We start from the raw sequence: 26,706 nt of genomic DNA, 5'->3' as shown, positions 1-26,706 counted from the left end.
TAGCCACCCCACCCAGAGCCAGCCTGGGGAAATACCAAACCTCCTCCCAGGTACCAGCTGAGCACTATTTCTCTAAATCTGAGAGATCCTCTTACGCTCCAAAATAAACCATAGAATCACAGGATTATTAGGGTTGGAAAAGACCTCTGAGATGACCTACTCCAACCACCAACCCATCCCCACCATGCCCACTGCCCACGTCCCTCAGTGCCACATCCACACGGCTCTTGAACACCTCCAGGGATGGTGACTCCACCACCTCCCTGGGCAGCCTGTGCCACTGCCTCACTGCTCTTCTGAGAAGAACTTTTTCCAAATATCCTAGCCCCTCCTTTCAGGTGGTTGTAGAGAGTGACAAGGTTTTCCCTGAGCCTCCTCTTCTCCAGACTAAACAATCACATTCCCATCAGCATGATCACCTTTCCACAGTGGACAGAGATAGGGTACAGTGCTTGGGGCCAAACCCATCACCTTAATTCTATACTTTCTGATTTTCCAGCTTTTGTGATTCACTTGCGTGTGATGACCTAGCAATTGGCAGCCAAATCTAGTAGGGTGGTTGGAACTTGATGATCTTTGAGGTCTCTTCCAGCCCCAGTGATTCTTCCAACCCCAGCAATTCTACGATTGCTCTCTTCCCTCTCAAAACACGTGGGAGGCTGTTTGACAGCACTGCTTGGTTTACAAACTTCTCATCTGGGAAATCTGAGTTTTCCTTCATGAGAGGGATGTAGCCTGGAGGATGTGGTCTTGTGGCAAGCCCTTATTTCTTGTCAAGAAGGTATGTTTGGTTTCAGAAGTGTTCTTTGTGGCCATGCATAAGTATCAGTATCACCATAGAAATACCCCAAGTTTCCTGTGAGAAGTATGCTTTTTAATCACCCTCTTGCTTAAACCAAAACTGCACCTAGGGCCAAACCACAGGACTCCTGGCCCGGCTGTTTTGCTAGACTCAAGCAAACAGCTGATTTCACCATTCTGCACAACAGCCCTGCCTTAATTTCCAGCAGTACTTTTGTGAAAGCAGACACGGAAGGACAGCAAGGGGAGATCTGCAGCAGTGCTTGGAGCAGGGAGGATTCTCGCAGGAGGTGCTGGCGTGCTGCCACGGGCTCCACATCACCAACAAAACCCTTGTTGTTCCCCAGCCAGGTGTGCCTGACTGCAGCACCAAGCTATCCTGCAGCTCCACTCACCAGTCGGTGCTTTGAACAGAAGGGATCTTGTGGAACTGAACGCAGCAGTTGTGATGTGATCGGCTGGCAGTTTGCACTGCTTTTCCCCATTTTGCAAGCTTTCGATTTGCCTGACAAACTTAAAAGGGCAGCCCTGTTAATTAATCAACGTTTTAAGCTTAGTCTGTGTGCCGATTTCTTCATCTGTGTGTTGGGATGGGGGTAGTTTGTAGGTTGATTTGGGCATGCCTGAGGTATTCTGAAAGATATGTGTTTCCTTGGCTACGTGCTCACTCAAAGGCTCAGGCAGGTAGCTGAGGGGAGGGCTGCAGAGCCTTCTCCCTTCTCTCACTGGCCCAGCCTGCAGCACACACATACCCACCTGGTAGCTGACAGCATTAGCGTTATATGCAGCCTTAACTGAAACTGCCTGAAGGTAGCACCAGGAAGCAAACACAGACGTCAGTATCATGTCTTTTTCCAGGAAGTCAATATCCCAGGAGGGATCTGCCAGTACAGATAGCACCCCAGGACCCAGCACGTCCCTAAAGCAGGCAGACGTGGTTGTAATCTCACTCATAAACAAGCAATTGGCATTGCGGGCTGTGTGGGGCAGCTGCAGGCTCAGCTCCCAGCCCCTGCTCTTGACCCGAGTCCAATTCTGCCTTCACCCATGCCAGGTGAAGGGGACAATATCACCCTAAATGCACGACAGCCGATGGCCTCCCAGCTGAAGCAGGAGCCAGGGGGGAGGGTTAAGCTGTATTTCCCCCAGCACTCCCACTGCCAGGCAACGCAGCTCTGCAGGATAGCAAGGATCGCCTCCCCTGGATGCCTAAATGTGTTTTTCCACCCACTCTCTGTCACACACAAGCAGCACTCAGTTGGTGAGCCCTCACCTTCTCTCCTGGAAGAAGCCTTCCCCAGGCCCAGCCGCCGCCTCTCCCTGCACCGTGCTGTGGGGTGAGTGCCCGTGTGATCCCGTGATTGCGTGGCTGGGCTTTGGTCTGACATTGTCCCCATGGTAGATAAGGTGAGGGCTGTGTCTTCCCTCCTGCCCGCCCCGATATGCATATTGTGGCGTTAATATTTAACCAGTCCTGCAGGAGGAAGTGCGTAACGCTGATGATGGGCTGGTGGCAGCGAGTTACGTGCTGTCCCGACCTGAAAAGCTGGATTGGCAACGACACCTGATGTCCCAGCGGAGGGCTGCTGCTGTGCCGTCTGTACAGGTTGTAACATTTATTTATCATATTATGTAGCCACGGGGTTGTGTGTTAGTACTGGAGTACACACCCCTCTGTTGCAGTACTGCAGGCAACGTGGTAGGGAGCAGAAGCACCCAACAGGACTTCCATGGGCCAGGGAAAGCTGAGTGCTGAGGGGCCCCACACCAGCTGTGCCCCTGTTGATGTTTCCCAGAGTCAGGGGCAGAAAGGCCATCACAGCCCCTGACTGAACCAGTGTGAATCCAGAGGGTCTGGTCTGGGAGATGGGGCTGGGGATATGGCAGGTGACAATGCCACAGCATGGTGCCAAGAGGACTGGTGCAGAGGTTGGGCAAGGGACACCGATGAAACAGCCTGCAGCATCACTGGAGTAGGGAATGATGGTCCCAGGAGCTGAGTTGGGCACTTGGCCCATGGGGGGAATCCAGGCAGTTGCTGAAGGAGGGTCAGGCCTGGTGGTACCCTCAGGGCACTGACAAAATGGGCCTCATGCAAATTGCATAGAATCACAGGATATCCTGAGTTGGAAGGAACCCACAAGGATCTCTGATTCTGAATTTTGTTTCTCTTTGCAGGATTGAACCACACCTTTTTCTGGCACATCCATTCTGAAATATTTTGTTTTCTTTGTGGGGTTATATCAAACATTTTTCTGGAACATCCATAGTCACTTATAGTCACCAAAGCTGCACTGCAGCCTTATGAGAGATGCTCTTGCTATTACTACAGCCTTCCTTCCTCTGAGATCTCCACTGCATCTTCCAGGCCAGTAAGTTGACCTGATGTGACACATCAGGAAGTATTGCTAATGAGTCCATCTGCCAGGAAGCCTAAATCATAAAGAAGGGACATATGATTTTCTTGAACTCTATATCCCACTAATCACAGTAACATTTCTAGCCAGTAGAAATTAATGCCAAACTGACAGAAGATTCACTTCAGCAAAGGGAAAGGAAACATTCTGCTTGGGGAGTTTTGATCAATTTCCAAAACTAAATTTCAGAAACTTTCCTTTACTAAAAAAAAAAAAATATCACCCTGACTTGTTAAAACAACAACAAAACAGTCAGACTTCCTATAATTTCCCAAGCAATTGTCATTCTTTCATTTTACTTCTTTGCTTTTCCATGTATCTCTTTTTTAAAAATCTAAAATGTCACACTCATGTTCAGCCAGCAGCCCCGCTTTCAAAACTGTACTCTTAAGATAACTTCTATGGATATTTTGATTTCCATCCAAATAGAAATAAAGAAAAGAGAAAGCATCTAATAAGTGGACTCCATCCCAAGTCACCCAAGTGGGAAAAGTGGTTAAAATGGATTGACTGAATTTTGGTTTGGATTAATAAAGATAATTCTCGGTAAAAACCTTCAGAAAGAATATTAGCTGCATTTACAACTTGTACAAAACCATGATTTGGCACCACTGAGAGGAGATAGGCTTTGTCATCTTAGTAATTGCTCTTTGGGTAGATTTAAGCTGCTATTAGATCACCCTTTAACCTCTTCTGTACCAGACTAAAGCCCTGCTCTCTTAGCATCTCCTCACTAGTGCTGTGCTCTAGAGCCCTGGCCGCTTGATCTCCTGCCCTTGGACCCTCTCTAGGTTCTCCACACCCTACCTGAACTGAGGGGCACAAAACCACACTGAGGTTTCCAGATGTGCCTAGTAGAGGAGTATAACAGTTTCTTTGAACGTGCCGGAAACTCATCTCTGAACGTGATCTGGTACATGGTTTGCCATATTTTCAATGAGTGGGTATTGTTGGCTTGTATTCACCCTGGTATTCGTTTCCCCCAGGTCTCCACCAAGTTTCCTACCCGTTGTCTCTTAGGTGGTATGTCTGCAGCCTATACCTCAGAGTTGCTGCAGATTTTTGTGCTTTATCACTTTGGATTTCATGATGTTTTTTTTTTCTTGGCTCAGTCCTCAAGCTTATTAAGGTCCCTCTGGATGGCATGTTGTTGCATCTGTGCTACAACTTTTGCTGCAATACTATCTAATCACGGGCTGATCAGCTGTCTCATTACCACACTGCAATCTGTGATATTCTATATATTGGCCGTATCCTTAAGTATGTACATATATAAAGATGCATACAACACCCATTATGATTTTCACAAACTAGTGTATTACCTCACATTGAAAGAGGTAGAAATTTGGCAAATAAGTGATTTCAAAAACCCAAGTGGTCCTGAGGTCTACAAAGGGCTGCATATACTTACTTGTCACTGCATTAGCTATATCCAACATAGGGTTCTTAGAATCCCTACTCTAACACTGAAGTGCTCTTCAGGCCTAAAGATGGTTTGACACTGATGCCTCTTTGAGAGAAAACAAGTCTGTGGATCTCAGAGAAGCACTACCTCATCCCTAAGTCTTGGAAGGAATTTTCAGACATGGCATTCTACCATGTCCTTTTCATAAATTGAGGGTTCCTGACTGATTTGGCCTCAGAAAACAGACCAAAAGGAGCAAATTGTGTTTTGCTTCACTCTGGTTCTTTTTTGACAGGAGCTGAACATTGATTCCCAGTTTGTGAATGCTTTAACAGTTAGTACCTACCAGACAATATGTCTGAGCACCTGAGGCTGTCTGGGTTACACTGGAACCAAGCAGATGCTTGAGCATACATCTCCATTGAAGTCTATCATTCTCAAACCAGGCAGACTGTTGGAGGCAACGCATATAAATCTGTATTCTTACACAGAATCTGAGTTGATCTGAACTTATATGAGCATCAGTGCCACTAGGTCCCACACAGAGGAGGTGAAGATACATTGGCAGTCATTCTGGAAGAGGTGGAGTGTAGGGAATGAAAGAAACAGCCCTCGGGACTTTGAGCATTGTGGGATTTCTCAAAACAGGGTCAGCTGCCACATGCTGGGTACACCACTGGTCTGGGAGGAGGTTTTTGCATCCAAAGGCCCAGCTGATGCTTCTCCTTGGTGAGGAGCTCTCCTGTAAGGTTGGGATTCTGAGTCTGAAGTTCCTCAGGTTAAAAGGGTCTTAAAATTCAAATTTCCCATCTTATGAGAAACTAACCTGACTACAACTGCCCAGAACAGACCAGCAGCATACTCAAGGCAAGCAGTATATATCTCTGCATCCCAGGTTCACAGTTTCACTGGGGCACCTCTACCCATACAAGAGGTAAGGCTCCATATAAAAGATTCTGTTCAGTACATTACTAGTTTCGCTGTTTCCTCATGTAGCATTCTGGCTCCAATTGCAGGCATCTCTTCCACGCCTCCTCAGAGTAGAGAATATTAGTTGAAGCCCACAGTAGGAACAGGGTGTGTTGTGGCCTAGAGCATCCACCATATACATGTCTCATTCTGGATCTGACATGAGTGGGAGTTGTCAGGGGAGCACCTGTCACCTCTACCCACACACTGCTGGCTTGACCTCATCAGCTGAAATCCTCCTGGGTGCATCTGCTGCACAGTGTCTGGATTCAAATGTCCTTTGTTTTCCCCAGGGCTGCTTAGGCAACCAGCACATGTATTAATATTTTATTATTTGTTTCTCATTAACCTTGTTAGTTCTTTCTTTACTTTGACTTTTCTAATGAACCATAGAATCGTGATGAATGCAGTCGTTGGCACTGGTTAGGATGTGTGTGGGATAAGACATAACACAGCATGGTGAAAGGTACAAATCCCCAGCCACCGAGAACAACATGCACGTCCAATACTACCCATGCTCATGAGTAGTTGAAGGATCATGTCCTAAGTTTGCTAGCCTGTTGCAAATGGAAAATCATTTTGTGAATCATCAGCCTATCTATGTACCATGCAGATTCCTACCTCCCACTCTAGCTTCTCTAGACACTTCTTTCCAGTTCTCCCTTTTTCTTTTGCCTGTGAGTGGGAGGATTTTTGCCCATTTTCTTCCAACTCTTCCAAAGTCATTTTGTACACCATGTCATTTCTTCTGCAACTACTCAAATGTATAAGCTGCTGGAGCAATCCTCCAAAATTTTTTGTTCTCAGTTGCGTTAGTCTGAAACATATGTCTACACAACCTGCTGTGCCAACCCACGCTTTGAGCAAAATGGACTTTTTAAGAGTTGCTTACTGAAGGCTTCTGTCATTGTCACTGTGGCCATAAGCATTTTTTTTTCCCTCACAGGGGAACTGGACAAATTGCCATGACAGAAGCTGAAAAGCATTTGGACACCTTCATTTGTAAGTACTTCTAACGAGCAAGAACACTGCAGAGGAAATCACCAGTCCCTGCACTTTCAGACTGTACTTTAGCTTACTTAGTTGAGTCAAAGAAAGTATGATCAGAAGATGTAAGCACTGAAATAAGGAAGAAGCACTTAGAGATACAACACCAAAGCTAATTTGAGATCAGTGCTAGAAACGAGAATAAAATTCATTTTCCCATGAAAATTGGCTTGAAAAGTATTTTGAACACTAGAAAGATTTTTAGAAATAGCTGCACATTAGAAACAAATGTTCTTTCCTCAAATGGAGAATAATATAAGAGCTGAAACCTTTAGAAAAGGCTGAGGTAGGAGACAAGCTGACCTACAGACTGAATTAGCTGTCTCTTACCTGCATGAGTGTGTGACCCTTCTCTTTAGTAGCAGATCAGGCCAAGGAGATGCTAAGCTTGGCTGTTTCAAATCTGCTTCATTTTTTGTTCCTTTCTCTACACTCTTACTCCTTTTCTCTACTGTTTTTCAAAATACTTGACCCTCTGAATGGCATACTTCTCATTCACAACAGTTTTTATTAGTATTTGTTAGCTATAGTGGCCTAAGTGAGGCTTTGATTCACTGTTTTCCTTAATTGGAACCCAAATGCACCGGAGGAAAAGCTCCAAAAGCAACAGGACCACATCATTTCCTCTATGTATTACCTATATGACTGTTGTTCACCAGCACTTTCCTGCCAGGACTCCTTCTGAACCAGTCCTTGCTTCCCCTTCAGCTGGTGCATTCCTTCTCTCCAGTACTGAAATCTGCAATGAGTTGCAGTTGGTAAAATGAAAATGTCTTAATTCAGGAAATGTAGATGAAAACATTCAGCATGGAATCCAGGCAACAACAAGTAAGTAAGTTATTCACAGAATGAAAGAAGATGCAGCTTTGGTGCTGCTAGGAGGAGCGTAAATCTGAGAAGGAGATTTTTAGTGCACTCTAATAGATCAGTTCTCCTAGCAACATTTTCTTCAGCTTTAGAAATGCCTTGTCTCTGGTCCAAATTGTTAGCTTAATTGCCCTGATTATCATTCAGTCTGTTCTAAGGAACTTTGTGATGCACAGTAGCATGCCAAGAAAATGTAAGCATCATTTTGTATTCTTACTATACTCACATTTTTCATTATTGCTTTTCATGATTGCTTAGGGTCATGATTTCAGACTGCCTCCCTATGGAAAACCAGACTCTTCAAGGAGATTAGGTAAAGTGCAGCTCTATCCAGAGCTGCCTTAACCCTGGTGCTCTTGATACCTATCAATCAGCAACGTGTAGTGTGAGTGGTGTACAAACCTCTTCTTCAATACACAGGGACAAGTGCTTATCCCAAGGCTCCAAATTCCACAGGACATCCCAAAGTTAATGCCAGGAAAACTACCAGGGGGGTATGAAGTTATACCCTTCCTCTTTCTTCCCTGACAATTTTACAAGGTTGCCAGTTCTAAGAAACATTAGTGCTTACACTTATGAAAATAGAATATTAATGAATATTCCCTAAGTGACCTACAGGCGTGATCCCAACTAACACTGTAATGATGAGAGAGCAGGTTATCACCATAAAAGTCAGCAATACACTTGAAGAGCTGTGTCTTGTTTGCATTTTCGTGAAATACAGCCTTATGACTGACATCAAACTGCTCCCTTTGGGCAATCAGTTAAGATCACAAAGCAAAAAGGACAGCCGTTTTATTTTCTTTGAAATGCATGCCTTTTATGTGCTGTACCTGTGATACAGCATCTGTGACTGAAAGCTGCTCTTTTGCAGTAGGAGAACATAAATCCCTGGCAGAGATATTTCCACACATTCAGCTTCTCTTTATGTTTGTGTTCACTGCTGTGGTTTGGATTTCTCTTACCTACAAACAGTAAAATTTATTATTAATTTTCAACATTCGTACGCAAAATAAGATCCCCCAGAAGGTCAGGAAACTCGTGGGTGCTGAAAGACTTTAAGAATATTGTGAAGATTTTTAGGCTAAAATTTCCAATCTCTCTTCTCCCCTATCCCATTTACCATTTTCTTCAGCAAAGCTGAAGAAGGCAATACCACTCAGTTACAGTGGTCTCTGGCAGCAAACCTCCTCCTGCTCAAAATGTACCTTGTCATGGTTTCATTGTTTTTCATCTGTATTCCACATCAGTGTTCCATTCCATGACATACCTGCAAAGCACGCAGGCCTTGGTCTAAGCATAAGGGGACAAGACCCTCAAAATCACAGAATCATTTGAATTGGAAGGGACCCTTAAATGCCATCTGGTCCAACTCCCCTGCAATGAACAGGGACACCTATAGGTACATCAGGTGCTCAGAGCCCCATCCAGCCTGACCTTGAGTGCCTCCAGGGATGGGGCTTCCACCACCTCTCTGGGCAGCTTGTGCCCGTGTTTCACTATTGAGGGACCAGGAGAGCGCACACAGCCTTTGGTGCCTTCACACATCCTCACCCCAGCATTAAGCTCTCCCCACCAGCACCAATGCTACTCCTTAGCTGTCTCCTTGCCCCAGCAGGAGCAAGCTGCACTGCTCACACACACAGCAGCTCACTCCTACTCCTGCCTCCAGGCTCTGTTCCCTCTTTAATTCCCTCATTGCACCTTTGTTAACAGAAGCACGTGTAAAAGCTTCAGGTCCCTTTATGTACCAGAGTCAAACATTTACTTACAATCACTGTTGCAGCAATAACGATTAAATTAAACATGAAGGGAACGTAGCTGCCTGGAAGATCTACAAGCTGGAGGTGTAAATCACACCACATAACTAATTTATGACATTCTGCGCCTACAGCTGTACGCCGACGTTTTGTAAGTGTAAGGGCGGCTCTGATTTCTAAGTGCTTTTGGCAACAGAAGAATAGGAAGCTGATTACATGTGCCTCTCACCCTGCACCCGAAGCCATATATTAAACAAGGTCGGGGTAGATCGGCAGCCAGATGCAAGGGATATCAGTAAATGGTTCGGTTGCAGAGATCTGGAGATGGGACCCGGATTTTCTTCCAGATAAATGATGAACATTTGAATCTGTGAAACATGAGGCAGCAAGATCTCTCAACCAAAGAAGCTGTCTAATTGTATTTTCCAGTGAAAATGTACTTGAACAAACTTTCTTAAAGGATAGCCTTACACTCCTATCTTATCAGACTTTGAAAAAAATCTGTTTTCTCAGCCAGAACCTGTGCAAGATACAGGTCTGTTTTTTGGGGTTGGATGTCATATGTCTTGCATATACATGTCTTTGTTATGGTTTTAATAATCGTGCGCTTGATACTCTTGTCAATTTGAAAGCAAAAATCTGTTTTCAAATCACTGCCTGCTTATAAGGTTTTGTTTGCAGAAGCCTTTGATTTACAGGTGTACCCTATGCAGATCGTTAATGACAAGACAGTTGTGTGGCAGGACTGCATGCTTAGTTCTCGGGCAAGCACTCCCATTCTTGGTCACTTTGTCTTTCATGGGAGTTCTGTGCTTGCCTTAGGCAGAGGAACCAACAACTCCTAATTTAGGAAGTACAAAGTAAGTATTTTAGGGAAGAGGAGAAAATCCTCTGTGACTGAAAAAAGAACAAGCCTCCTGACGTAATTACACACCAAAATGATAAGACATTCACAGCCAAAAAAAATGTTAACACAGATTTCTGGTAACAAAATAGTTTACTAAAATATCATACATCGAATAGCTAGATCAACATTCTCAGGTTCTATGCCAATAATGCAAACATTATCACATGTTTCTTTTTAATTAACATTACCCAGTATCCTGCACACATCCAAGAAGAATAATGTCCCTGCCAGATCCATGATGGACAGTTAGCCCTTGTATCCCATTCGGCTTTTACAATAAGGCAAATGTTTGACTGCAAAAATCTATCTCGTATTCTCAAAAAAGACTGGAAGGGCGATACCTCCTCAGTAATGCTGAATCAGTCATCTTTCATGGACATGCTGGAAAGTCCTAGCCTAAGCTGAGGTTAGGTTAACCGATGTTTAGAATTGCAAGAAATGTACTTATTTTTCTGTGCTCCAAAACTCATCTCGTGTCGGAAATATACAGTATGCTGAAATGAACTTAATCAACTCTTAGACACCGACAGCTCTGTTGATTCCTGCAGTCCTTGTTACTCAGTAAGAAGTGCTGGAGAAAGTTTCCAGAGTAACTTTCCAAATCTATTCATAAAAAAGAAAAAGCTAATTTAATGATCTTCCTTTCCAAGAAACATAAAAATTCTAAGTTTGTGCAGATAAACTGCTAACAGTGTCTCTAAATTCTTGTATTCATCTATAAAAAACCTAAAAAAAGAGATTAGTAGATGTACACTGCAGTATTTTGTTTGCTGTCTTAGCTATATTTCCAATCTTTCTCTGGTGGCCTTTCATAGGAAAACACACATAATTTGGCAAAAGGCTACTAAAGAGTTCTGATTGTATTAAAAGCCATGATCCATGGCCTAAGCAGCAAAAGCTAGCTTCATTTAGCTGATACGTATAAACTGACAAGCTCAGCGGCTGTATTTGAATAAACAAATACATTTGCCTTATGTGCAATTGATTAGTTTTCTTAAATCATCTTTTACAGCAGAATCATACTAGACATTTATTTATTTATTTATTACATTCTTATTCGAAGCAACAGACGGAATGGGAAGGATTATGAAATCAATTTCTAATTTATGTCAGCTAACAGAAAATTGTACGTTGAGAAAAATAATGTGCAGCAACCTGAGGTTTTCACTTCAGAAACTAATTTGCAGTAAGAAGGGGAACAAGCTACCTAAATCCATAATATTTCATTCTGTGCTGATTGCAGACTTAGTGGTGGCAAGGAAAATGTTTCAGTATGACAGGCCATTAAATGCCTAACAACATATATTTGGAGGGGACAAAATATTACAAATGCAGTAATTTGTAGGCATCTTGCAGAGGTTTCATAGAAATTTCAAATATGCTCCCTGGAAACAACATCCAGAATGGAGTGTTTTGTTTAAACACGCCTGAAGACCTAATAACCAATGGCTCAGTAACAATGAACTTAGCCCTGAAAATATAGGGGTAGCTTCTGCAAATGTGATTATCACTGAATAGCATCGCCTTCCCCAGTTAGTTAGGAATGTTCCTGAACTAAAATAAAACCTGTAGACAAGAAAGCTAGCAGAGCCTGCCATCATAGGTAACATTTCTGTGATGATACAAGGCCAGAATCTGTTCAAGTAAGATGTATTTTAATGCTGCTCAAGAGCAGACACCCCGGAAAGCTGTCCCCTAATGGGAGACTTTATCCTTTGGCCACAAGCTCAGCTTGACATAAGACCAGCAGCAGCACCATCCCAGGAGCCAGGTGCCTCTTGAATCTCAACGCCAAGTGGAAGAGAACAAGCAAACTCATCTGTATGTAAATAAACAGCTTTCTGCCTGAACAAAGGCTCTCTGGGATAGTTTGGTTGGACTGGTCCTGACAGCTGGGGATAAAACTGGTGCCAGGCACGGAGGTGGAAGTAAAGCACATGCTGCAGTGAACAGATGGGACAGGAGATGCACAAGGGGCTGGATGAGTGTTTCTCTTTAGTACCAGAAGAGGCCAAGGTGAACATTAAACTGCACTGTGCTGTCCCAGCTCACAGACAGTCTATTCTACAAGACTGGGAATTGAGAGAGACCTGAAAGCATTCATTTATACTTAACATTTTTCCTTAAAGTGGCCTTGTTATAACAGAATCATTAAGGTTGGAAAAGACCTCTAAGATCATCTAGTCCAACCATCTACCACTAGTATTGCCCACTGAACCATGTCCCTCAGTGCCACATCTCTACATTTCTTGAACACCTCCAGGGACAGTGACTTCACTACCTCCCTGGGCAGCTTGTTCTAATGCCTCACCACTCTAGGGAAAAAAAAAAGTTTTTTTTCCTAATATTCAACCTGAATCTCCCCTGGCACAAGTTGAGGCCATTCTCTCACCTCTAGGGATAGGGCATCCACAGCTTATCTGGACAGCCTGTTCCAGTGCCTTATCACACTCTTAGAAAATAATTTCTTCCTTATATCTAATAGAAATATCCCCCCTTTTACATTAAAACAGCTATGCCTTGCCCTATCACTACACTTCCTGATAAAGAATCCATCCTCAACTGCAGACCCTGTAGGCCCGCTTTAGGTAGTAGAAGGCCACTATAAGGTTTCTCTGGAGCCTTCTCTTCTCCAGGCTGAACAAGCACAGCTCCATCAACCTTTCTTCATAGGAGAGGAACATCCTTGTGTCCCTCCCCTAGGCTACCCTGCCGAGGTCCGTGTCCTTCTTATGCTGGAAGCCTCAGAACTGAATGCAGTAAATCCAGTAGTACAATAGCAAGCTTGCATCTAGGATACAATAATGGCAAACAGTGAACAGCAAAGAAAAATGACTTTTCTACAGGTTACATGGAAATAATAGTGATTTAAATGCTGCTGTTAGGCTGTTCAGTCTGAGCCTTTGCACTTACTGAAGGCAGGAACAAAAGCAAATGTACTACAACAGGGTTTTGAGTCCAACGGCAGATACAGTTCCAAGCTGGAGATGCTGTTTGTTCAGCCTGGATGTATGCGCTAAGGGAAGGCAAACACCTCCTGTGCCACTCACCCATGGTTAGCCACCTCCCTGCTAATACCATACACGTGGCTATTTTCTGAATGGGCAACTTAAAATAGAGCAGGTTATTCTTCCACCAAAAAAAAAAAAAAAAAGGAAAAAGAAAAAATCTTACATTATCAGCTGTCAAAAAAAAACAGTGCATTTTACTTCCATTTACTTTACATCAGAAGAAAATGCATAATATAACTCTCAACATCTATCAGGATAGGGCATGTTTCTGCTGAAAATACTTATCCTGCTCTTCAGGCACAGGTAAGTGAAAAAGGACACTTACACAACTGTCACTAAGTTAAATAAAAAGAACAGAAATAAGAAAAATAAACAAAACCTAAGTAACAGAATGCTGTATCAGAATTTCTGAATTAGAATTACTGTATTAGAAAATATGTCATGGAAACCCTGAATGACCAAAACATCTGAATCACTCCTTGCTCTCTTTGTTGCTGGATCTTTCCACGTCACCTCCTCAAAAATTCTCAGGAAGGCTGACACTATTTGCTTTTTCACCCATCCTAATTACCCCTGTTAGTCCCCTGACTTTATTTGAGCCAGTGCCTCATTGCTCTTTCTGAGAATGTTTTCCCTAATATTCAACCTGAATGTCCCCTCGTGCAACTTGAGGCCATTCTCTCTCATCCTATTGCTGTTACCTGGGAGAAGATGCCAACCCCCACCTCTCCACAAACCTCTTTTCAGGTGGTTGTAGGGAGCAATAAGGTCTCCCCTGAGCCTCCTCTTCTCCAGACTGAACAATCCCTGTTCCTTCAGCCACTCCTCATAAGACTTGTTTTCCAAATTCACATTTTTACTACTTCTTTGATGGCAAAACTGAACTTTGTGTGCAATTTAATGAAATAGGAGTACTGCATAAGGCATGATTTTATGAACTCCTTGTTCCCTTCCCAGAACCCAAATATTTTTCACCGTATGTGCTGTAAGGGCTCAATTCCTTATCTCTGAAACCCCAAAATACCCTAAAGATGTTCCGAGTTTTTCTTGCTAATCAAACAAGAAATGAGGTTTGTAGTCTGAATGATTACTTTGACACATTTTCTCACTAAGTCTTGTTTAAAAAAGAAAAAAGAAAAATCCTCCTAACTTCTCCATCATACACAACCAGTTCCTCATAGGGAAAATGTCTAAATCAGATGTACTGTTTATCTCCCTGCAGAAAGGGACTGTAGTTTAGCTTTAATCAACCATTTATAGCAGCTTTCAATCCATCAAAGCGAAGCACAAACATAAAACATGTCTCCTAGGTTCACTGTATTGCGAAGACCAGGACACTCTCCACTGAGGCTCCTCATGGACATACTGGAGACAGTCCAACAAAAGACCACTGACATGACAAAGGGTCTGGATCATCACTTCTACAAGGAAAGGCTGAGAGAGCAGGAGCCTGGAGAAGAGAAGGCTCAAGGGGGATTCTGTGATGTACAGGTGACGGAGCACTGGCACAGGCTGCCTAGAGAGGCTATGAAGTCTCCTCCTCAGAGATCTTCAGGAGCTGCCTGGACATGGGCCTGGGAACTCAGCCCTGGGTGTCACTACGGGAGCGGGGGTCAGGCCAGGTGATCTCCAGAGCTCACTGCCAGCCTCAACCAGGCTATGCTTGATTCTGTGATATGGATCCAGCTCCATCACCTGATGATTTCCACTGGGAGGAACGCATAAAGAAATAATGCGGTAGCCTTACACAATCACAAAGTAACCTGCTATACCTAAAGCTGTACCAAGAGTGCTGCATGGGCAAATTCTTCCACCTCAGAAGGAAAATCTGTGTAGCCTGAATGGGAGATATCTGTCACTACACAGTTCTGCCCACACAGAGCTCACTGAAAGTACACGGCTACAGTTCCCTATGCCAGGAGGGGAACATCTTGACAGCTACAGGAACTTTTCTTAAATACCTGCCCAGATGGAAGCATATGCAGTAATCTCTTAAGGGAGAGAGGGAAGAGGGTGCAATTATTTTCTGTAAATGAAAGTATCTTGTTGTTTTTTGTTTGCTTGTTTTTGCACTGCAGAAACATTCCCTGGCCAATAGCAGCATGATTTTGAGAGCTCATCCATGGAGAAGGCAGCCTTGTGGGCCTGCATCTTCCAGAAAGAAAAAAAAGAAAGAAAGAAAAAAAAAAGAAGTCGCTTTTGTAGAGAAGAGATGGAAAGAGGCAGAAGTGAATGGGAGAGAAAGATGTTACAGTGCTCTGAGGCAGAAATGGGGACTAAAACAACCGTAAGAAATGTCTTCAACATGATGGATCTAGAGTTAATTGAGAGTTTTGCTGGAGTCAAAAGCAGCCCTGTAAATTCAAAGCATTTTAGTTTGTTAATTCAATCAGGGAAGGTGCTAGAGCACTTTCCCATGTTCTTCTGTCAGTAACTGATTCCAGTAGCTTCGCTGTTCAGATAAGCTTACTTCATGGCACGTCACAATTTTCTTAAAGCGAGAAACAGAGAATGGAATCTTTTCTGGAAAAAACGTCTGTTCTGAATGGAGCTCCTCCGGCTGAATTTTTAATTTGTCAAGGCACAGTCCTACGAACACATCCTCCAGTTTGATGAATGGAATGCTCTCCGAAACATTATAGATCTGACTAGCAACATCGGTGGATAAAACATAGCCAGTCCCTGAACAAAATGGCGGGTAGGTCTTACCCGAGTATTCTTCAATCCTCACGTTCCACTTGCTGTCGTTTTTCCTTATGGGGTGCTCATGCAGTTTTAGAAAGCCTGTGTAAAGGCCTGTGGTCCTCTTTTTCTTTAGAAGCAGCTCAGTGAGGTAAAAAACATTGACAAACACATCTACGTCAGTTTTCATCACAAAGCTGGACTGATTACAAAACTGGTGAATCCATTCAATTCCCATCATGGTCTTTAAAGTCAAATTGTAGTATGTGTCCACAAAATCCTTTTGAATAATGTCTTTGTATTCTTGGCTTTCAGCACTGATGTCAGCCTGCTGCCCGTTATCCACAGGGGCTCCCAAGAGGAAATACGTCACCAGGCGCTTGCCAGCCACCGTTCTCTCCTTCCCCCAGGTTTGCCGGATGACTCTCCTGGCATCGATGTCTTTACATGAGGATGCCACAAGCAGGACAAGGAAAGGTGGGTTCTTATGGCAATCTATATCTGGGAGCTGCAAGAAGTTTCCTTCAATTCTCCTAAATGCCTGTAGTGTACAATTTTGTTTTTTGCCATAGAACATAGAGAGTCCAGTCAAATTCACGTAAAAATAACATAAGCTGGCAAAGCTGAGCCCCACAAGGAAAACAAGCACCTTGGTTTTTCTGAGATCCATCTGAAATAAATAAGAAGGAATGGCACATTAAAAAAAACCTTGTTCCTTTCAGTGCTGCATACAAAACTCACTGCACAGGATTTTAAAGCCAGGTCATCCCTTTTAGATGTATGTTTGTGCCCACACACATTTTTCTGAGGACAGTTCCTGCAAGACACGCTGCTGGCAGCCAAATTCTCACTTGCTCTTCCTTGAACCTGCCCCAAGACAGTATATCCTCAAGAACTCACACAAGAGGGCTCACCGATACCAGCTCACCCTGGCTGATGCTTCATACTTCCTCATTACTTTCAGCATAGAATCATAGAATCATGGAATCACCAAGGTTGGAAAAGACCTCCAAGATCATCCAGTCCAACCACCCACCTACCACCAATATTTCCCCACTAAACATGGTACCTAGCATGCCTTTGACCCATCAACACTGACACAAAAAAGACAGTGGAGAAGCAGCAGACATACACTCATGCCAGATGAGAGAAAATAACAGTAATACAATTTTTAAATACCATATTTCTCCATTCATTTGAAAAATGTCTGGGTCCCGAAGGCAGCAAGCCGTGGCCAATTAGCAGGCATAACCAACCAGGTTCCCCCAGTCTTCATCTTCTCTGCATCCTGTTGGTCTCTTGCACCGATCCAGAAGTTGCTCCTGATCTTGCTGCTGGAGGAGCCAAAAGCGGCATGTTTGACATTGGGCCAGCTGCTTGGGAAAAAAGACAAAGCAGTGGGTCAGGTTACTGGGATTTTTTGCAGATTGTAGGTGACTCACTAGGGCATATTGACGTGAAAAGGGAGTGGTCTGCACTTCTCTGTCCTTTAGAGGAAGGAGATCCAAACAATAACAGCTCGTTCATCTTTGTAACCTATCAATGTGCTGCATACATGGTTACAAACCTAGTACAAATTGTAAGACAGAGAAAAACAATGAGAATAAAGCCAAATAGATTGCAGTGCCAAAAAGAATTACACGCCTCCATAAATGAACTGAGAAAACTCTAATGGTTGAGTTACTAAGTACATGACCCAAATGGCTCACCGTTTCCTCTTTCAAAGAACCAGAGTGAGGGAATTTTTACTGAGAGCATTCCATTCCTCTTCTCCCACTTCATAACAGCAAATTTGATCTGGTTTCCCATCCAAGAATACAACAAATGGAGCTGGGAAGACTCAGAGTTTGTAGATATCATGAAAACTTGATCACTGTCTTCTGTCCAGGAATATTCTTCCTGCACTCCCCAAGCCACTACTTTCCTCTCAAATGCAGTCAGAGGCCTCCAACTTCTTTCCTTTCTAATCAGTGAATAGGTTATGTGTTACAGACTTAAATGTATTTTAAAAATCACTCAGTAAGTTCACCTCAACTCACCAACAGGAATGGGTGAGTAGCCACAAAAAGATAAAATGAGTAGAATTCGAGTCCTAATTTGCTGAAATTCCTTCCACAGTGAAATGCATTTTTTTAAAGATCCAATAAGCAATTCTGAAAATATATACCAATTTCATGTTTCTTCTGATATTTGTATTTATATCATCTTTAAATTGAATATTCATCAGATCTGTATTTTTACAACTATGCATGGCATACAGTAGTCTTAAGATCATCTCAATAATTGTTTTAAATAAATACACATGTAAATTTGTGTGTGAGTATAGCTATAATAAAAAACACATGCACATATAAACACATTTCTACATACAATGTTCTAAGAACAAAAGAGCTGCAGAAGGGATTAGTTCCTGTTACCAGCTCTCACGATGCTGCTCAAGGATCTGCCATTCCTCTGTAGCAGGACTCCCAGGATATGTACATCCAGAAGCCCTTCAGACAAGCTGTTCCCTTAATGGATGCTCATTAAAATTTCTTCAGTAATATTCCAATCTCCCCGCTAAAGCAGGTTCCCTACAGCAAGTTGCTCAGAAAAGCATCCAGGTGAGTCTTGAACATCTCCAGAGAAGGAGAATCTGCATTCTCTCTGAGCAAGTTCTTCCCAGTGCTCTGTCACTCTCGCAGCAAAGAAGTTCTTCCTTGCGTATGTACGGAACTTCCTGTGCTGCAGTTTTTCCCATTGTCCCTTGTCCTGTTGCTGCACATCACTGAATTCATACAATGGTTTGGGTTGGAAGGGACCTCAAAGCCCACGCTGCCCCAACCCCTGCTGTGATCAGGGCTGTCCCCCACCAGCTCAGGCTGCCCAGTGCCCCATCCAACCTGGGGTGGATGGGATGCTCTTTCGCCCGTATTTACTGGGAAAATTGCTATTGTATAAAGAATGGCTGGAGAACAACTGCTTCTGTCATGTTTAATTAGGACAACATGGCCATGACTGCATTTCGTAGAACCATAACCACCCAGTCTAAAGCATCTTGTTCTACAGCATGGGTTAGGTGTGACAAGGCCTACAGTTTCTAAATTATATGACTTTCCCTGTATATTTTCCGCTTGGCCTGCATCTGACAAATAGTACAGCCTGCAATTGAAGATTTCCAGCTTCCATGCACTTATCTTCATGGAAGTGTCCTGGAGATGATACAGTGTCCAGAAGGTGGTCTAGAAAACGGTGGAGACTTAATAGTAATCAACCCCTTTTCTATTGATTATTTTGAAGAGCACACAGTATTTTAGCAATAAAATCTCTTAGGTTTTGTAGAAAATCCTTTGCCAGTAAGCTTGCCCTGGTTTTGTCAGAGTTAATATTCTTCCCCTAGTAGGGGCTGGCTAGGTATCTGTCAGCAGGTGGTGAGCAATTGTATTATACAACACTTTATTTTGTATGCTTTTATATATTTTTATTATTATTATCATTATTTTCTCATCCTTTTTTGTCCTATTAAACTGTCTTTATCTCAACCCATGATTTCTACCTTACTCCTGGATAGTGACAAATGCCCTCTGGGGGTGGTTACAGCAATGGAAGCAGAACAACTGGCAGCACAGAGGCAAATCCATCTAGGCCACTGCAGTGTGGAAAGATATTGCTGCCCGGGTAGAGAATGTAGTTGTAAAAGTAAACTCTGTGGATGCCCATGAACCACAAAGCTGAGCCACTGAGGAACATTAAAACAACCAGGCCCAACAACATGAGCCACTAGGATTGAAGTGACTCATGTAAATCTGGACTGGCAATATAATTATTTCTAGTTCAGTGGGCCCGTGAAACCTCGGGCCATCAAGAAAGGCCATCAACATATAGATGAGCTCAGGATTGAGGGGTGGACTTGACCGTGGACACTATTGCACAGGCTATCCAAGAATGTAAAATTTGTGTTGTGATTAATCAAGCCAAGCGATAAAGCCTCTTTGGCATGGAGGATAACAGCTGAAATATAAATACGGGGAAACCTGGCATGTCAGTTATACCACACCCCCACAAACTCACTATGGGAAACACCATGTGCTTGCAACGGTGGAAGCAAACCATACCACTGCCCAAATACTTTCCTGGGCCTTGAAAACCAAGTCATGTGATGACACAGCACCCTAGAAAGAACTGAGTCAAATAATGAGACTCATTTCTGAAACAACCTCATAAACACCTGGGCAAAAGAGCATGGCCTTGAGTGGGTATATCACATCCCCTATCATGCACTAGCCTCTGGGAAAATCAAATGATATAATGGACTGTTTAAGACTACACTAAGAGTAATGGGTTCTGGGACATTCAAACGCTGGGAAACACATTTATGAAAAAACTATCTGGTCAGATAACACTTAGAGCTGGCCCTGCCCAATTAAAATATTTACATACTGCAGAAGGGAAAAAGTCCCAGTGGTGCATGTAGAAGTTGTGCTGGGCAAGACAGTCTGGATTATTCCTGCCTCAGGCAAAGGCAAGCCCATCTGTGAGATTGCTTTTTCTCAAGGACATGGGTGTATTTGGTGAGTAATGCAAAAGGATGAGGAAGTCCGGTGTGTACCTCAAAGAAACTTGATGATGGGTGAGAATAGCCAACAATTTGAATTGTATAATGTTAACTGCTGTACAGTACTGTATGTCATCACTTCTGTGGTTGTTATATGCCTTATCAACAGTATTACAAGAATCACCCAAATTAACAAAAAATTTATTTTCATGGAACCAATCAAAGAACTGTGGTTATAGAGCTGGACATGGTGATGGGAATCAGAACCGGCTTCGGCATGCAACAATTCAACATCACGCACCACCTCTCCTGCCCAGAAAGACCATGACAATGGAGGGAGCCCAAAGTCATAGACTAAATAAACTCAATGGACATTTTAGAGAGATAGCCCATAGGCTAGGTGAATGACAACTGGAAAGTGTGGGAACTGATCATGACATAGATGGCATGGATATTGGAATGGTCTTGGCTGGGATAGAGTTAATTTTCTTCCTAGTAGCAGTACGATGCTGTGTTTTGGATTTAGGATGAGAACAATGGTGATAACCCACCACTGTTGTAGCGTTGCTGAGCAGTGCCTACACAGAGCCAAGGACATTTCATCTCCTCACGCTGGTCTGCCAACAAAGACCTGAGGGTGCACAGGGAGCTGGGAGGGGACAGAACAGGGACAACTGACCTAAACTGGCCGAAGGGATGTCACAAACTGAACAATAAAAGTGGGGGTTAGCTGTGGGAAGGAGGTACTGCCTGGGGACTGGCTGGGCTTCAGTCAGTGGGTAGTGAGCAATTGCACTGTGCATCACTCGTTTTTAATATTCTTTCATTATTATTATTATTATTATAAATTATTATTATCCTTTTCAGTCCTATTAAACTGTCTTCATCTCAACTATGAATTCTAACTTTTTTCTGATTCTCTCCCCTATCCTACTGTGGGTGGAGCAAGCTAGCAGCTGTGTGGTGCTGAGCTGTCTGCTGGGTTAAATCACAACACAAATCTATCTGAGTTTTCTCTTCGATTTGAGTCAGAAATTGCAGTTTGTATTTATCTCAAAGCTTTTTCCATTTCCTATCATTTCAACTGCCAAGTATTTTATGTAGGGCATTGCAGAAAAATTACCTTAAACAGTCCACTAGAGAGTGGTTTGTTTAACCTGCCCAGCAGAGCGTGTTGTGGCTCTGTGTAGATCCAATGAAGTTTGCACTAAAGCCTGAGACCAGAGCAATGTGGGTTACAGCAGTCTGCGGTCGCACTCTCTCTTGGCACATGCCTAAAATGAACAAGGAAGAAAAGAAGAAGGTAATACAGGTCCATATAGTGTCAGACAAACCTTTGCCTTGCACTCACCTGAACTCATTTGGCACTTGCCATTGAGCCGGACAGTCCCCATAGCCTGAAGGATCAGCCCTTTTACAGAATCTCAGAATGGCCCGGGTTGGAAGGACTTCAAGGATCATGAAGCTCCAACTCCCTGCCACAGGCAGGGCCACCAATCTCCACATTTAATACTAGACCAGGCTGCCCAGGGCCCCATCCAACCTGGCCTTGAACACCTCCAGGGACGAGGCATCCACAACCTCTCTGGGCAGCCTGTTCCAGCACCTCACCACTCTCATAGTAAAGAACTTCACCCTGACATCCAACCTAAATCTTCCCTCAATTTAAAACCATTTTCCCTTGTCCTGCTGTTACCTACCCTTTCAAAGAGTTGACTCCTCTCCTGTTAATAGGCTCCCTTTAGGTATTGAAAGGCTGCAATTAGGTCACCCTGCAGCCTTCTTTTCTCCAGGCTGGACAAGCCCAGCTCCCTCAGTCTATCTTTGTGGGGGAGGTGCTCCAGCCCTCTGATCATCTTTGTGGCCCTCCTCTGGACCCTCTCCAACAGCTCTCTGTCTTTCTTGTACTGGGGTCTCCAGACCATTGCTGGAGCACCAGGAGCCACTTCTTGTCTGAGTGTCAGAGTGATCTGGAAAGCAGCAAAGGGACACCTTGGAGCTTGCTGGAGCTCACCAAGATAACCTCCTTGAATTTCATTTCTTTCAGCAAATGAGGAGAATAAGAGAATTTATTTGCTGTCTTTGCTCTGCCAGGAAGTTTTCCAAGCACCATGACAGTTTGTCATGGTGGGCAAATTTACTAGAGTCTCTGCTTACAACACTGACCTTTACTAAACTCCCCCATGTTGCACTGTGGATGGGTCACGTTAACTCATCTGACTGAGCCTAGTTATTCCATGAAAATTAATATGACACCTCCTTTAGATCTGTTAATGAGTATAATTATCTAAACAGCACCAAGAGATCAAGGCTACATAGCGTACGGATCAAGAAAAGCAATCAGGCCTGCAGCAGAGAAGGTAAGTAGGTCTAGAGTCCCCATGAGAAAAAGATTCAAAATGCAAATTTAAAGAAATAAAGTTTGCTTAATTTTTCTGGGGCAAAGTTACAGTCACGTTGCTGAGTTCAGTGAATGATCAGGGTTAGATTCTCGTTCATGTTGCACACGTTGAACAGTGAAGGACTCAAAGCACAGCATGTTCAAAGCACATTTGGCCATCAGCAGGGGTTGCCACTTTGTACAAGAGAGAGGCAAGCGGTTGCTATTGCCACTTGCATACCCAAAAGCACGGCTGTGATTTAAACATGCAAGCAGGAGTAGGAACCTCAGGCACCACACAGCTGAAGCCAGCAGAGGTATTTCAAATTGCCTTTCCTAATAGCGAAAAATAGCATGTGCCCTGGCATAAGCACTACTAATACCTGTTAATTTTTTATTTCCCCTGGAACAAAGCCTTTAAACTGCATTCACAGAAGCTTGGCAGGACAAAGAGAGGAACTGAATACGCTTAGATAATAAGTCAATACATCAGGAAACAATTTTCCTAAAAACAAGCATTTTAGAAGAGCAGGGATCACCTTCAATCTCTCAAAGGCGAAGGCTGGCAAAGCAGAGGGCTTAGCAGTAGCTGGGCCAACACTGCTAAGAAAGGAAGAATTGTCCCTTTGCTGAGCAGCCAGGTTTCTCTGTTCGGTCAGGGTCGTCCAACCCAGCTGATTTCTGTTCAAAATAAAGCATAATCCTTAGACACCTGGCCCTGCTTTGCCTCTTTGAAGTGTTGGCTGAGTCCTGCCCCTTTGCTTGGTGCCCATATACACAGGACCGCCCATAACAGGTGGGACAGGCCACAGTGCCACCTCAACCACAGGAACCCAACGCGGATAACAGCCAAGGTGGTGGGACTAAATGTCACCTTCACAATGCTTTAGAATGTCTCTCCAACTCAGAGGAAACCATGCACAGCAACACATATTAAAACGTCCTCATCCAAAGTGAATATCAAGACTGGAAGGCAAGGAGGATGGAGAACTGGATAAAGAACAGGGGGAAAGTGTCTTCTCCTGGCTTTTGTTAGATGACAAGAAGGCTTTTCCCCTCTGACACCACTCACCAATGTCAGGATTCTCTCCGATTGTCAGTTGATTAGCAAGTCTAAACAAGACGTTGTTCTAGTGCTTCATACATGTCAGTTTCTGTCAAGGAAGCACTGACTTGCTAGGCACTTCCTTTAATACTGGGGAGTATTTTGTTTGGTTTGTTGGTTGGTTGGTTGGGTGCTTTTTTTTTGTTTGTTTGTTTTCACAAGCAGTAATATTTTACTCCCATTATTCTGAGATCGTCATCAGGACAAGATACAAGCCACGTGAACAAGACTCATGAACTCTGTCCCACCCCTCCAAGGAATGCTTTTCCCTATTATTTTTCACTGGGAAAACATTTAAAGAAAATATTGGCTGTTCCATGGGGGGCAGATGGCATTGCAGGTTAAACAGCCTGAGGGACACACATCGTCTTTGTGTTTCAAGAGCACACATCAACCTCAGGGTTGCTCCTGAGGGGGTTCTGCCCTCCTGGCTCCTCCCCAGCAGACCCTGGGCCACCATTTTGGGGTGTACATGGGGAGAGGGGTCTGAGAAGGGAAGATGTTAATGTTTAAGATAAACCTCAGGACCTCCAGAAAGACAAAAACAATTTCGGAATGGAGAAATGGCACCAGGCAGTGATTAATGGATTCACCAGCAGTCACAGAAAAGGTCCCCTGTGCAGCCAGGAGGAGAGCTCAGGCATCCTGAGCTGCTGGGATGAGGTTCCAGCTGGGCAGCCTTCCTGAAAGATGACCCAGGGTGGGAAGCTGCTGCCAAGGCCCTTGGAGAGCCACTAATGTACCCAGCCTTGCCCATCCAAAACATCCTTCTATGCTGTAAATTATCAGCTACAATACACTATGGATGACACTAAGCTGAGTTGATAGGACAGAAGGGCCAACAGTATCCTGGCCTTCATCACAAGAGACGTGGCCAGCAGGGAGAGGGAGGGGATTGTCTCCATCTGCTCTGCCCTTGTGAGACCCTATCTGAAGTACTGCATCCAGGCCTGGAGCCTTCCGCACAAGGAGTGGAGATGTTGGAGTGGGTCCACAGGAGGACATGAGCATGCTCAGAGGGCTGGAGTGCCTTTCCTGTGTAAAAAGGTCAAGGGAGCTGGGCTTATTTATTTTGCAAAAGGCTCCTGGGTAACCTCACTGTGTCCCTGCAGTACTTAAGAGGAGCTTATAGACAGGAAGACCAACTTTTACACAGCCTGATATTGATGGGACAAGGGGAAATGTTTTTAAACTAAAAGAGAGGATATTCAGATTAAATATTAGGAGGAAATTCTTTACTCAGAGAGTGGTGAGGTGCTGGAACCAGCTGCCCAGAGAGGATAGCACTTGTTTCATTTGCTTCTTTGGATTTTAATAATAAATACATTTTTTTTCTTTAAAACTGAACAGAAGAAACTAGTCCAGCTTTGAAGAATTTAATAGTTCTTGACAAAAAAAAAAAAAAAAAAAATTGGAAAGTTACGTTAAATTCTAGATTAATGTTCATACTGAGGAAATCCTACGCATGTAGAATCTGCATTCAGATATACGCATAAAACTTGTATCTTTAAGCAGCACGATCAACACAGCCTCAACACTCTTATTACAGTTGCAGTATGCAGTAACAAGCAGAGAAAATTTTCTTGTAAAACTCAGGGAAAATCCATGACCAAAGTTCAGTAATGGAGAATATCTCTGAAAATGTCACTTGCTTGCTCTAGATCTCCTATGGTTGTGCTGCAGCACAGACAGTTTTAGAATAGGTGTCTGTAGTTCTTTGTCTCATCTTTCAAAGAATGGTTCACACCACTTCCTTCTCTGAATGATGGTTTTAGCACCACCTAAGGTGACATAATGGAGGTTAATTACCCCTTTCTCCCCTCTAGCCCCATCTTTTATTGCTGAGCATGACGCCGCATGGCATAGGACATCCCTTTGGCCACTCGGGGTCAGCTGTCCCGGCTCTGTCCCCTCCCAGCTCCCGGTGTGCCCTCAGCTCCTTGCTGGCCAGGCAGTGTGAGGAGCTGAAATATCCTTGGCTCTGCATAGGCACCGCTCAGCAACAACTACAACATCAGTGTATGATCATAACTATTTTCATCAAAAATCCCAAGCATGGCATCGTATGAGCCTCCAGGAAGAAAATTAACCCAGTCGGTCAGCTGGGGCCTGTGCTTTCCCCCCTTCAGGAGTGTACTGGGACAGCTTTTCTGAATGCACAGTCCTAACAAGCAACTAGCCAAGGTCCTGCCACGGGCACACAGTGGCTCCTCCATTGCACTGCCTCCTCGCCCTCACACAACAACCTTCACTCTTCTTAGCAGTCCTTTTTTCCAACAATCAGTCTAAAAAAACTGTACTTTCTGTCTCTGTCCTCCCTTCACCTCCCTTATACCAAATGATGCTCTCTGGAATTCTCTTCAATACCAGTGGACTCTCTCCCTACAATCCCCCGATCTTCAGTTTACCTCCTGATGCTAATGAGCATTTTTAACTTCATTTTTTCCCCCCCAACACCTCATGAATCGGTGAGCATAACGCAATTACTGTTTTATTGCTGTATTCCAAACTCCAGATCATACCAAAGGTGAGGGGCTGTCAACTATTGGACATGCCCATTGCGCAGCCTCCCCCGGTACAATCCAACGCCATTCAGTGTCCTGAACAGTAAAACCCAACTCAGAGCCCCCCTCTTACCCTCACAGTGAAATAAAGCGATGAGGACAATTCTTCCTTCAGCTCTGCTGTCAGTGCTCAGCCACGTTTACTGATGTGCAGAAGCACCGTGCTTCAAAAACTATGCAGATGGGTTTGTGCCCCCCCAAAGAAGTTACTTAGAGTCACAGAATCACAGAATATCCCGAGTTGGAAGGCATCCATA

At 43.8% G+C, this 26,706-nt stretch overlaps 2 protein-coding genes and 1 long non-coding RNA gene across 11 annotated transcripts in view; 1 reads left to right on the top strand and 2 right to left on the bottom strand.

Annotated features, from left to right (window-relative positions):
- IGSF5 (immunoglobulin superfamily member 5) overlaps nucleotides 1-2,160 on the bottom strand; it is a 33,887-nt gene extending 31,727 nt beyond the window's left edge. For all 4 annotated transcript variants that reach the window (XM_004934559.5, XM_040652177.2, XM_025145360.3 and 1 more), the window contains exon 1: nucleotides 2,075-2,160. The gene's annotated coding sequence lies outside the window, so the exon portion shown is untranslated. The remainder of the gene's footprint in view (nucleotides 1-2,074) is intronic.
- A 123-nt stretch (nucleotides 2,161-2,283) lies between these two features.
- LOC101750362 overlaps nucleotides 2,284-26,706 on the top strand; it is a 29,145-nt gene continuing 4,722 nt past the window's right edge. Inside the window, exons 1-6 of one of the 5 annotated variants that reach the window (XR_005841767.2) lie at nucleotides 2,284-2,407; nucleotides 2,980-3,173; nucleotides 6,539-6,594; nucleotides 7,348-15,882; nucleotides 16,182-16,343; nucleotides 20,626-21,304. This is a non-coding gene — a long non-coding RNA (uncharacterized LOC101750362). Of the gene's footprint in view, nucleotides 2,408-2,979; nucleotides 3,174-6,538; nucleotides 6,595-7,347; nucleotides 15,883-16,181; nucleotides 18,180-20,625; nucleotides 21,305-26,706 lie in introns of those variants that run through there. The other 4 variants (XR_005841764.2, XR_006932460.1, XR_005841760.2 and 1 more) reach the window with 4 other exon arrangements.
- Nucleotides 10,245-26,706, bottom strand: part of B3GALT5 (beta-1,3-galactosyltransferase 5) — a 32,876-nt gene continuing 16,414 nt past the window's right edge. Inside the window, exons 2-4 of one of the 2 annotated variants that reach the window (XM_046905749.1) lie at nucleotides 21,524-21,674; nucleotides 17,046-17,239; nucleotides 10,245-16,536 (exon numbers count right to left, since the gene is read on the bottom strand). In XM_046905749.1, the coding sequence (XP_046761705.1) occupies nucleotides 15,586-16,536; nucleotides 17,046-17,048 (954 nt within the window). In that variant the 5' untranslated portion in view covers nucleotides 17,049-17,239; nucleotides 21,524-21,674 and the 3' untranslated portion in view covers nucleotides 10,245-15,585. The remainder of the gene's footprint in view (nucleotides 16,537-17,045; nucleotides 17,240-21,523; nucleotides 21,675-26,706) is intronic. The other variant, XM_046905752.1, reaches the window with a different exon arrangement.

This window comes from Gallus gallus, chromosome 1 (assembly GCF_016699485.2).
Source record: "Gallus gallus isolate bGalGal1 chromosome 1, bGalGal1.mat.broiler.GRCg7b, whole genome shotgun sequence".
Classification (NCBI taxonomy): domain Eukaryota; kingdom Metazoa; phylum Chordata; class Aves; order Galliformes; family Phasianidae; genus Gallus; species Gallus gallus.
This window is presented reverse-complemented; position numbering and strand designations above follow the sequence as displayed.